We start from the raw sequence: 13,472 nt of genomic DNA, 5'->3' as shown, positions 1-13,472 counted from the left end.
CACAAAATGTTGTCCTATTGGACATTGGGTTCATTGCTCCCTATGCATATGAGCATATCACATAAATCCATAGTTTGTTATTAGAATCTATTGAAAATTGCATAAAATAACTTCATCCATCTTCAAAAGATTCATTTGCAATAACAATACAAATTGGCTAACATCATTCTCATCCACATTGATAAATGGAGATTACTCAACACTTTGCAGAGATCCAAAGCAAAATAGATGTCAAACAAAAAGTCCTAATGAATCAACAAAATGAAAATCCATGTTGTCACAAACATGTTATTGTCAAACAAAATTAATTTCACATGAAAATAAAATATTTTAAACAATATAAATAGTATAATTTTCTTTTTAAAAATAAAAGCATTAGTCAATCAAATCAATGGTTAACACAAAATGTTGTCCTATTGGACATTGGGTTCATTGCTCCCCATGTGTTCTGCAACATGGACTAACCGCCTCTCATGGATCATAACTCTAGCGATTGTGGCAGAGACTAATCATTACAAGTTTTGATCTAACGACAATTGAGATTCCAACAAGTGTTATCAAAGTGATAGGTCTCGAGTTCGAAACTCATCCAACTAACACTGTAGGAGATTGTTGAACACTGGGTGCAACGCTTCACATGTGTTCCGCAACATCAACTAACTGCCTCTCGTGGATCCTAACTTTGGCAATCGTAGCGGGGACTAATACTTGCGGGATTTGGTCTAACAGCAATCATAATTCCAACATAGCCATCCTACCCACAATTAGTTCTACCCGCAATTACTTCTTACTTGTGATAGCTTGCTCCTTGTCGATCAATTTATACCATTCTAAATTCCTTTGAGGGCAACATAGCAAACCACTTCATAGGATAGATATGTTAGGTGCTTTGTCGCGTTAGTTGGTCTTATGGTCTAACGACAATCATAATTCCAATATAGCCATCCTACCCACAATTAGTTCTACCCGCAATTACTTCTTACTTGTGATAGCTTGCTCCTTGTCGATCAATTTATACCATTCTAAATTCCCTCGAGGGCAACATAGCATACCACTTCATTGATAGATATGTTAGATGCTTCGTCGCGTTAGTTGGTCTTACTAATTGAAAGACTATCTAATATAAAATCTTTTATGAGCAAATATTTAGGATAGATATGTCGGGTGTTTCATCGTGTTAGTTGGTCTTACTAATTGAAAGACTATCGAATATAAAATCGTATATGAGCAAATATTTACATCAATGTATCTGTCGAATTAACTTGAGTACCATAGAAGGGGGGTCTTGATATTACCGGTTTAAAAAAACACTTCGTACAGTTCCAAATTCCTTCGAGTGCAACATAGCATCCAACTTTAATGGGTGAACATACAAAATCTGGTATTATGTTAGTTACAATAGTTCCAAATTCCTTCGAGGGCAACATTGCATCCAACTTTAATGGGTGAACATTCAAACTCTGGTATTATGTTAGTTACAATAGTACCGCAGATTTCTGCATCAGATTTTGACATTGTATCTTTTAAACGAAATTACATGGTTAAAATGCCAATTAAACCAGCACTACATGAGATTTCGGTTGTTGATTGATAGAGAGCAACTGTTTAAGTTTAGGCAAGGAGCCTTTCGGGGTTACTGAGACCATTTTCTCTGATTTCATTGCATTTTACGTCATTGGTAGCTAACATTGACGAGGTTGCTTGAACTTGGTTGACTGTTCAGTCTTTGGAAAGCCGGCAAAGATACATGGAAAGGTTGCATGGTTTATTGTTTAAAGCAAACAAATTAAGATCTGGTGATCACAGACTCCATGGTTATCTTGTAGAATGCATATGCACCTACGTCAACTGAAACAGGGCAACGAACTTTTCAAATCACGTACATGTTTAGGAAACACAACTTTTGAAATATTAGGACACTGGAAAAAGGAAGTGTGCCTCATCTGATCTTCAGCGGTCTAGTGTACTCAAGAGGCAATGGAAGCTGCCTATGGCATTGAAGCTAAAGGCTACTCCAATTGAAGACCCTTAGCAAAATCAAGATTGGACAAAAATCCTCCAGTTTATGATTCTCAAGATACACATCCCAATCGTTTGATCCTTTGAACACCTTGAACGATATACTCTGAAGACAAGGATATGAATGGATCACGTGTAAACAAGAACTTCAGCCTTCTGCAAATCCAACGTATTACACGTTAAACAAGCAAATATATAAATACTAATAATACGACATAGCCTTCGTCAGCCAAATGGTAGCAGTAAACTATTTCAATGTAACGTCATTTTATCCTAGGAAGAACCAATCAATAGATAATAACTGGTGCGACTGTTTTCATAAAATATGTACTACAAATTCTTTAGTGGGCCTAATGGTTTAGAAAATGTTTTCTTCCTAAACGGTCAGGTTAAATCCTGCAAGATCTACTGTTTTCATACAATATGTACTACAAATTCTTTAGTGGGCCCAAGGGTTAAGAAAATGTTTTCCTCCTAAACGGTCATTGGTTCAAAATTACTTGGAAAAAAATGAAATGCAAAATATTCCTTTACCATCGTATGGATCATGAAAACAGAAACAAACAAATCAAGATGACCCAGGGTCCATGCTTTTATCTTTACAACCATTTCCAGTCTTTTCAGATTTCCAAAGGTCTTCCCAATATGGAACCAGCTTATGGTCCTTTGGTACCACATCCTTCCATTTGCCTGTGCAGAAAATGGCATATGCATCTGAAGCATACCTGTGCAACAAGATCATTTTGGATGGTATCATAATAGTCCCAAGACCACACCTCAAGATAGCAACAGAAAAAGGAGTTGAAAAAAAAATATTTAGTGAGATCCCATACTTGCCAATTCCATGCAGGTCCTCAACATGTGTCCAGTCATCTCTAAGATACTGCTTAGAAAGCTTTTGAATCTTTTCAGAGCGCTGATTTTGTAGACCTAGAGTGCAAATGACTTTCTTTATTTCATTTATATCAACCATCGTTGCAGCCTCCGCATTTGGACATAGCTCAAAAAAATCTTGTATAACCTTTTTGGCCTGTACCAAAAAGCAGTCGAGATCTTCAACAAGGATTATTTCATGCCAAAACAAATACAAAGGATGTTTTTACAGGAATACATACAGCATAAACAAATTCAAACTGTTAAAGAAAATTAAAGCTGAGACTTGTTTTTTTTTAAATCCATATATGGCACTCCAAAAACATGTTTTTACAGGCGAAGGACCTAACTACAATTCTAAGTCTTCTCTCAATTTTTTTACATTTTTTTCCATGTAGCCATGCACCCCACCCCCCAACCTGTAGCCAAGGGTAAGAGATCCTGCAGGCTCAAGGCAATACAACAAGGCTCAACCCCATTATAGATTGTTACAACAATATACTAGTTAGAAGCTCAACCAGGGTTGCGGGGGAACGCCCCCCCCCCCCCCCCCCCTCAAACCCACTCCCAAAGCGCACTCCAGTCGAAAAAAAAAATGCTTTTTCGGGAGCGACCAAGGGAGCTGTTTCTCCAGGAGCAGTTTTTTTAAGCCAGGAGTTCCCAATCGCTCCCGCCTTCAAAAAATCGTTCCCCTTGGGCAAATTGGGTGGCCGCATGGCGAGAAAGGGAGGGAGGGGAAAGGCCAAAAGAAATAAAAGGCCCTCCTCCCCTCCCCTCCCCTCCCATAATTCACCATTTGTATTTTGAGAGAGCAAGAGAGGGCTTTTGGAATTGGAGCTTGAGTTGAGGAGGAAGATTGGGAGGATTGTTTGGGAGCTTGACGAGCTTGCAAAGGAGATTGGAGCTTGGGATTGAAGGCCAAAGAGGTAGGATCTTGACTCTAATCTAGAATTTGTGTTTTTTATATGTTCATTGTTAAATGAAAATATTCTCCTCTCTGACAATCATTTCCAACCTTCATTACTAGGTGGCAATTCTCTTGATTGAAAGCAACTTGACGCTTGAGCAGAATATTGAATATTTTCAATGGGAACAACGATTATTCATACAAACAAACGGAAATGAGCATAACCCAAACAGCATACCAAAGCAACTCATCTTTCAATTTGATCAGAAAACTAGGTTTAAAAGACAAAAATTGCATATCAAAGCAAATCATATTTCAACGTGACTAGACAACAAGGTTTATAAAACAAGTAAAGCATGTGCTATTAGGAAGAATTGTTTATGTGAATGATTTACATCAAGACAGATATAATGCAGACATTTTCATACAAACAAACTGAACCAAAAATGCACAGCAACAAAAGCTTTATATATGTTAATGAAAAGCTCCCAACCACAATACAATTACTGTGAATTGGTTTTCTAAGGTAGGATAAGAGGGAGCTTGAAGTGCATGCCTTTTCTGTTTGGCAGTATGCTCATCACCATTAATCCCTGTCCTGACTGATTAAATAACATGTGGTGGCCTTCACTCACACAATTCCAACATGCAATTGGACTATTTGGAACCAACTGCAGCTCAATCAAGGCCTAAGGACATATCATTTGATCTGAACTCAACTCTGGTAATTCAAAACAACATTGTTACTAGACACAAGGTAAACAAATGTTCCCCTAAAACAACCTCAACAGTTCAGCCAAAAAGTCTACCACGAGGAAATAATAACCTACATCGAGACACATTCTTCTTGTCCCTTAGCTTCCAAATGTGAAACTATTTGTGAGACATATAAAAAGCACAAAATACTTGTGTACTTGGTTGCCTGCACCTCTAAATGTCATTATTCATATCTAGATGGAGGTACGAGAATCACATGGCTAGCATTACCAAAGTATCTGTTATCCACCATTTTGTGGGCGATATCCCTAGGAGAAAAAATTTATCAATGATGGTCCTCAACCAGCAGCCCCTTGCAGCCACCAACTAGCTCATTGTGCCACTTCTCCACCACTTAAGCCAGCCATGAGGTCCCTCACCCATCTGTCATGATCGTATGTTTGAAGGTGCGCCTCCCAAACCTAAAGGTATGCCTTGTCTTTTGGTGATTTGAGTATTTTAATTTGCTTATCATGGAAACTCTTGGGCATGGATTAATGGGGGGATTTGGCGGAAAGAGTAGGCTAGGTCTGTGCTCTTGTCCCCTAGGTCTCTTTTCAATGTTAAGCTTGGACCCTAGTCCCGTGGGATCTCTTTCACTGGCCTTCGGGCTTTTGGGATGGTACTACATGGGAAACCCTGAATTTGGTTGTGTGGTCCCCGTTCCCCGATCCACATATATCACCCTATTTCTGCTCATTATAATCCTATTAATCACTCCTCCCGCCTGAGTCCACATTCCTCCACTAGGTCCACAAAGAATCAACCACCCCCTCCCCTTTGCCCACACCTTGAGTCAGGCCTAGAACAATGCCTGGAGGTTGATGCCAAAAAATAAAAAAATAAAAAATTGGCCACATTCCACAAGAAATTGTACCACAAAATGAAAAAGATGGTTGGACAAACACATTCAGTACGTGGGCAAAAGTCAATACATGAGCTCTACCCCCTTCCATGGCCATCACCCTTTTTCCTATAGGCCCTAGATGAGCCTCATTTATCATTTAGGAACCCATGATTGTCCCAAACCCTAGAGGGCGATGAACTGCCCCACCTTAAAAGGGGTATCCACTGGTATACTTTACACATCATGCTCTCATTCCCTTGAGCCTCGAGCAATTAACCAAGGAAAAATCATAAAAGGGAAAAAGCATATGAAAAAAGGTGGAAAATCAAAGTCGGGGTAACTCATGTACCACAATTGCTCCCTCCTACACAACACATCATTTACCCAAGTATGGGCTTCCCTTTCATTAGCTACCCTTGAACCATGGCATGTGACCCAGGTTTTCCCCTTCATCCCCTACCATGTTCCATCACTTTATCACCTACCACCACCATTTGAAGGATGTACCATGGACATATCACCCCCTTTAGAAGCAAAAAACCACCTAATAAACCACCTAATAGGGTTCTTGGTTAACCCCCCCCCCCCCTTTCAGCTTCGAGACATTTTCACATGCCAAAGCCCACTATGGAAGAGCATGCCATTATGAAGTGCCCACCTATTTTCCATGGTTTGTAAACTCTTTTACTTGATTTCTTTAATGAATTGGTTTACTAGAGGGCAAGGGGACGCATTGGACCGGGGACGCATTGGACCTTATGCAAGATTAGAGATGGTCTCCATTTTGGGTTTGGTCTCCCTATATGGCATCCTAACCCTCTAGAGGGCTAAATTGGCACATGTAGGGTGTGTGTAGAAAGCCATGGGCCTCCACAGTAATAGACAGCATTCCATGGATCCTTAAATTCATTTAGAGATTGCTCATGCTTCACCTATTGGACAAAGAAGATGCACCTAGTTCACCATGCCCATTCGACTCGACAATTGCACCATACACTTGGCAAGTGGTCTAGGATCTATATGATGATGTGGCATCACTTATATCATCATCCTAGCCCGCATCTTTGATCTGTTTGGAGACCCATGAAGACGTTTGTGTGCCCCCACATCCATTTTGGAGCACCACATGTTTATTACTTGGAGAACAAGGGGCCAGCCCCTTGTCCACTACATTTGGGAGTGTGACACATTGAAAAAGACTCTCTCAAGTAAGCAAGAGATTTGCATGAGTAATATTGCAAGTTTGTTGTGAGTGGAAGACTTAATTGTGTCATGTCTAGAGAAAGAGCAAAACACAACAAAGGACATCTACACCATTTAGATTGAGGACAGATTTAGGGCTTGATCTATTGGATTAGATCCAAGGTAATTGTTGCATACGTAATTTCCTCGAGGACCATTATCCCAATAAGGGAGTGCAAGTAGGTTCCGAGAATAATTCACAAAGAATTGTTGATTGCGCAAAACTTGCGGGCAATATCTTTATCATGCATGATTTTATTATTGGTTTTATGAGTTTCGTTGTGTCAAATTTGCTTCTAATTAGGCACATTTGGCATTAGTGTGTTTTAGTTAATTAGCTAAGTAAAGCTAGTTTGACACTATTACCAAATTGGTGTGTGTGTGTGTGTGTACAATTTGTCTAGTGCCAAGAAATCTAACATGGTATCAAAAACCCATCTTTGGGAAGGGCAATTAGATCTAAGATTTGCACATGTGACAACTCTAAAAGGAAGCCATAGGACCTATTGAAGAACTGTGCCAAGAGAGTTAGCTAAGTATGGCACATTGCATGTGTAGGCCCTAAAGGCCAAGATCAACAAGCCTAGTGAGACATAGACCCAACAAGGGTAGAGGAGGATATGCAAGAGGCTCCTAAGGTTGAGCAAAGACAAACAACATTGACAACAAGGAGACAGCCTATAGATTAGAAGGGGCAAGAGTCTTCTTCAAGCTCTACCGAAAGGCACAACTGAGATGTTCAAACAACTAAGATAGCCATTGGAGACCAGAGTGAGAAACTTGAAGTGAAGGTCAAGCAAAGGCCTTAACGACTAAGAAGCCTTGTAATCTAGCATTAAAGGGAGACAAGCTTTAGAGGGAGTTAGCAAGCTTAGAAAGAGTCAACAACTCGAAGGAATACAACCTTCAAGTTTCATGGAGTTGTTCAGTTTTCATAAATATGAAATGTACTTTTGATTCTTGTAAATTGTAAATGAAAGAAAATTATTATTATTATTTTTGGAGCATGGGTTTCATGCTCAAGGTCTTTTACTTTATAGGTCAAGCACCCATTAAGTGCTTCTAGGGTTGGTCTTAGGTCAAGAAGTCAAGCACATTGTAACTCGTAAAGAAAATTATTTTTGTCCTTAAAAGTGTCAAAATACCCTTCAAGACCACGTCGACCTGGCAGTTGGCAAGATTGCCTAATTTGAGGAGCCACATCCACCTTGAGAAGCCTATATAAAGGAGGAAATTCGACCTACCTAAAGCACATTCATCAATCACTCATCCAAGCGAAGGAGGAACAAGAAGAAGGCAGCGAAGAAGGAAGAGGACAAAGGCGACTTGTTTTGGGCTATTTCTCTCTCACATGTGCAAAGGAAGGCTAGGTTTTTACAGCAGTTCTAGGGTTTTCTTTTACAAGTTTGATCTTGAAGAAGGGAAGGAAATAAGGTCAAGTGAAGGTCACAAGAAGCCAGCCTCAAGCTCTAGAAGGAAGAGAAAAGCCAAGTGAAGGTCTGAGGAAGCCTTGGAAGGCTAAACGAAGCTCAAACGTGTGGCACCAGCAACTGCAGGACGGCCGAAAATTTCAATTCTGCAATGGAGGCCAAAATTTTGCAGTTGGGAGTCAAAGTTGTGCTATTAGAAAAGATTTGAATAGGTTTGACTTGTTCAAGGAAAGCACATCATCCAGAAATGTTGGACTTGGTCTTAGAGGGTATTGGTCTTGATCTAGAGGTCTTGGAATTCGTCAATTGAAGAATCCATAGGAAGAGAAGAAGATTTGCGGGTTTTCCTCTCAATTGGAAAGGTTTTGGCCCTGGCTTGCAGCCTATGTTTTGTGTTCTTATTCTTCTTGTTTTGGTAGTTGTTTGATGATATACAAACATAATAACAAGTAAAGAAGTTAATAAGTAATAAAAAGTCAAAATACATCACAAGCAATTATCAAGGAAAGAGAAATCACTTTAATCATTTCCCTATAGAGTTTTTAGCATGGCTTCAGAGCTAAGGTTGGCAGAGAGTATTATGAAGATCTCTACTACATTGAAGAAGTCCTTAGAGAAGTGTTTAGAGGTAGCAAGTCATCTCAAGAAGGGTATCAAAGAAGCGTGGAATCTCCTATTTACTCCAAAGAAGAAAGTAACCAAGACAAAGGACGAAGGACTCTTCTTAGCACTCACTAGCACATTTCAAGATGAGAACATTTGTGTAATCGATAGTGGAGCATTAAGGCACATGACCAATCATCACAAGCAACTAAAAACATTGTCAAAAGGAAAGTCTTCTTACTCCATAGAGCTTGGAGATAATAAGAGCTATCCTATCCTATGAGAGGAATTGGATCAACCTTAATAGAGCTGGAGAATGGAGGCAATATTCATCTCAACATCCTATTTGTTCCAAATTTGCATAAGAACTGAGAGGAATTGGATCAACCTTAATAGAGCTGGAGAATGGAGGCAATATTCATCTCAACATCCTATTTGTTCCAAATTTTCATAAGAACTTACTCCATTTCAAGTCTAGAAGATAAAGGTGATAGAGTGTCTTTCATTGATGGAAAAGTAGTAGTATGGAGTAAAAACTCAAGCATAGAGAATGCTAGAGTGATTGGTATTCGAGAAGGAAGACTCTACAAGTTGTTATCCCCTCTTGCGCAAGCTTTAGTTCACATTGAAATCAACCCATTTGAACCTTGGCATAGGAGATTTGGTCATCTCCATTTCAAAATTCTTCCAATTGTAAGCTCTATAGTAGATGGAATCCCCAAACTAAAAGAAGATCACGAAGGAGTATGCAAAGGATGTGCATTGGGTAAGAACACCAAGAGACCATTTGGAATCAGTGCTTCACAGTCAAAATAAATCTTGGGTCTTATTCATTCCAATGTTTATGGTCATATGACTCCTAAATCACTTAGAGGTCATCTATATTATGTCACATTTATAGATGATCATTCAAGGAAGACTTAGGTTTACTTAATGAAATCCAAGGATGAAGTATTTACTAGTTCAAAAATTCAAAGCTAAAGTAGAGAACCTTCCAGAAAGAAGAATCAAGATATTAAGATCTAATAATGGAGGAGAATATACATCCAAGGAAATCATAGCTTTCTGTAAGGAGTCTAGGATTAAGAGGGAGTTGATTGTCCCATATAATCCAAAACAAAAATGGAGTTGCGAAACGAAAGAAATGATCCATTAAAGTGTAAAAGCAATATTACATGATCAAAACTTACCAAAATTTCTATGGGGTGAAGCTACAAAGGCAATTGTATACATACAAAATCGAAGTCCCCACAAGTCTCTAGATAACAAGACTCCCAAAGAGGTGTTCACTAGGAAGAAACCAACTGTAGATCATCTCTGACTTTTTTGTTGTCCTGTCTATATACATATACCTAAGGACAAAAGAAAGAAGTTGGATCCATTTGGCATGAAGGGAACCTTTGTGGGCTACAATAAATCTTCTAAGGCCTATATGATCTATATAAAGGAAGGAAACGTAATAGAAGTCAATCCAGATGTGATATTTAACGAAAGTATTGTATTCAAGAAATCAAAGGATCTCGCTATGGAACTTTGATGATGAAGAACTTCTGGAATTCAAAATAGAAATTACTAGGCAAGAAGAAGAATCAAACCATGAAGATGAAGAACCTTGTGAACCAATACAACCTGTGGTAATTCCCGAAACTAGAAAAAGAACTAACTGGTTGAAGTCTACACTTCTAAATGCAAAAGATCATGGAGCAACTCAAGGTACATTCAGGGAAAGCAAGAAGCCCAAACGATATTCTAGGTATGCAACCTACATGAGAAAACTAATCGAAGCAAAGCCATTCACTTTTGAAGAAGTTGTCAATCACCAAGAATGGAAGGATGCCATGAATGAAGAATACCAATCTATAACGAAGAATGGAGTCTGGGAGATCGTACCTAGGCCTAAAGACAAATCTACAGTAACTTCCAAGTGGCTCTACAAGATCAAACATGCAACAAATGGAATTATTAATAAATATAAGGCAAGATTTGTGGCTAAAGGCTTCTCTCAATAAGAAGGCATTGATTATGAAGAGACATTTGCTCCAACAGCAAGGTATACAACTATTCGTTCGTTGGTTTCTTTGGCAACATCAATGGGACAGAACATCCACCAAATGGATGTCAAGACTACATTCCTATATGGCACAATTGATGAGGAAGTCTATATAGAGCAACCCTTGGGATTTGAAGGTAAAGACAAAAAGGCATATGTTTGCAGGTTGAAGAAGGCACTATATGGCCTCAAGCCAACACCAAGGGCATGGTATGCTAGGATGGATGCATACCTACAAAGATTAGGCTTCTCAAAGAGTTTTGCTGATCCAAACCTTTATATTACGATTGTGAAGGGAGAGTCGGCAAACGGTTGTGAAGAGAGAGTCGGTAATCATTCTTGTGTATGTGAATGATCTTCTCTTGACAAGTGTGGAAGGTCGAATTGAAGAATGTAAGAAGCATCTAGCTGCAGAATTTGACATGAAGGATCTAGGGTTGATGCACTACTATTTGGGACTGGAAGTCTGGCAAGGACTTGATGGAATCTATTTATGTCAAGAAAAGTATGTGACCAAGATGTTGAAGAGGTTTGACATGATGGATTGCAAACCAATGACAACCCCAATGATCACAAACTTGAAAAGACTAAGGATTTTTTAATCAAGCCCTGTGGATCCTTCTAGGTATAGGCAATTGATTGGCTCACTAATGTACTTGGTGAATACTCGACCAGACATGTGTTGTAGTAAATATTCTCAGTTACTTCCAAGCGGAGTCAAAGCATGATCATTAGATAGCATGATTGACGCTATGTGATTCATTTCACTAGTTTCAATCCCACTTCTTCACCCATGTGAGCATCACCCGATGCAATGAGTGTTAAGTGAACTATTTAAAAATCATGAGCAATTAGTCAATTACGACTACTTCTCATGGAAATGGTCATAGATAATTGACTTACTTAACGCAGTTGAATCCCAAAATGATATATAATATAATGCACTGTGGAAACCCCTCAATACTTAAATTCAAAAGAGTAAAGGGAACTCTACTTGAATGGTTCATGAGGCATAATACTTGCTAAAGTTTTTCAAATGGGGTAGCAAGCTAAGTGGGCTTGATTGTGGGGAAAACTCCACAATTAAGTGCGCTTGCACCAGAGGCGATCTGGGATGGGTGACCTCCCGGGAAGTCCTAGTCACCAAGTGCAAGCCCCGAAAGTGATGATTGACGCTATGTGATTCATTTCACTAGTTTCAATCCCACTTCTTCACCCCTGTGAGCATCACCCGATGCAATGAGGGCTAAGTGAACTATTCAAAAATCATGAGAAATTAGTCAGTTACGACTACTCCTCATGGAAATGGTCATAAATGATTGACTTAACGCAGTTGAATCCCAAAATGATATCTAACAAAATACATATTGAGATATCTACAAGGAACAATCTATTACTGCCTAAAATATCATAAGAGGAATGATGTCCACTTGATTGGATATACAAATTCCTACCGGGGAGGTAGTCAGCAGAACGGAAGAAGCACTATAAGAGGATGTTTTAGTTTGGTATCCTCCATGATCTCATGGATGAGCATAAAGCAAGATTGTTAAAATTGGCAACTAGGGCCAAACTCCATGTGGGTCATCTTATTAATGGAAGCTGATATTTTTCTTGGATCCCTCTCATCGAGAGGTGTAGGATTGATCTAAAGACCATCTGATTCCCATAAGCATTCATGGAGATATGAATTTATTTGTGTTATGGGACAATTCGTCAAGGTCGGCCAACAACCAAATAAACCCCACTTGTGCTCAATGTTTTAGTATAAATAGAGGTGGCCTTCAAGTCATTTCAACACACTTGGGATCTCTTCCTCTCTACTTGTCTTTAGGTTTTAGTAGGAGGAGAGATCCTAAGGGATAACGTTGCCCTAATCTAGAGCGCAGAAGCCAAAACTGTCGGGAATAGCCGGAACTGCCGGGAAAAGCCGAAACTACCGAGAAAATCCAAAACTACCTAGAAAAGCTGAAACTACCGGGAATAGCCGGAATGATAGGAATTGTCGGGAATAGCCGAAATAACCGGAACAGTCGAGAATAGCCAGAATAACCGAAACTGTCGAGAAAATTCGAAACTATCGGGGCCAAAACTATCGGGAATAGCCAAAATTGCCGGAACTGTCGGGAAAAGCCGAAACTACCGAGAAAATCCAAAACTACCTAGAAAAGCTGAAACTACCGAGAATAGCCGGAATGATAGGAATTGTCGGGAATAGCCGAAATAACCGGAACAGTCGAGAATAGCCAGAATAACCGAAACTGTCGAGAAAATTCGAAACTACCGGGGAAAGTCTCAGAACTGTCGTGAATAGCCGAAATTGCCGGAACTACTGGGAATCGCTGAAATTGTCGAAACTGTCGGAACTGCCGAGAATAGCCGAAACTGCCGAGAATAATCAGAATTGCCGGAACAGCCAGAAAAGCTGACACAGAGGCAAAAGCGAAAACTGCCGAGAACTGCCGGAATTGTCGGAATTGCCGGGAATAGCCAAAATTTCCAGAACTGCCGAAACAGCAAAAATTGCCAAAACTACCGAAATAGCCAGAGCATCTGTCTCCGAAGGAGAGCAGCATGCAAGGGACAACTAACTAACATTGGGACAGTTGTATGGCACTTAGCAACAAATTCACCAAGCATGCAATGTTGCAGCTAGCATGCAAGGCACAGCTAGCATGCAACAGCAAGCATGCAAAGGACAACAAGCATGCTAGGGACAACAAGCAAGCTAAGGACAACAAGCAA

The 13,472-nt window shown here is 39.6% G+C and overlaps 1 protein-coding gene across 1 annotated transcript in view; it reads right to left on the bottom strand.

The window, feature by feature from the left end:
• Nucleotides 1-1,493: 1,493 nt before the first annotated feature.
• Nucleotides 1,494-13,472, bottom strand: part of LOC149242011 (uncharacterized) — a 33,784-nt gene continuing 21,805 nt past the window's right edge. The window contains exons 2-4 of the mRNA XM_089374120.1: nt 2,853-3,049; nt 2,554-2,744; nt 1,494-2,175 (exon numbers count right to left, since the gene is read on the bottom strand). Coding sequence (XP_089230246.1) covers nt 2,588-2,744; nt 2,853-3,049 — 354 coding nt within the window. The 3' untranslated portion in view covers nt 1,494-2,175; nt 2,554-2,587. The remainder of the gene's footprint in view (nt 2,176-2,553; nt 2,745-2,852; nt 3,050-13,472) is intronic.

This window comes from Pinus tabuliformis, chromosome 8 (assembly GCF_031772625.1).
Source record: "Pinus tabuliformis cultivar Carrire ecotype Pingquan chromosome 8, CPIR1, whole genome shotgun sequence".
Classification (NCBI taxonomy): domain Eukaryota; kingdom Viridiplantae; phylum Streptophyta; class Pinopsida; order Pinales; family Pinaceae; genus Pinus; species Pinus tabuliformis.
The sequence above is the reverse complement of the archived record's forward strand: the minus strand, read 5'-3'. Positions and strand labels throughout refer to the sequence as shown.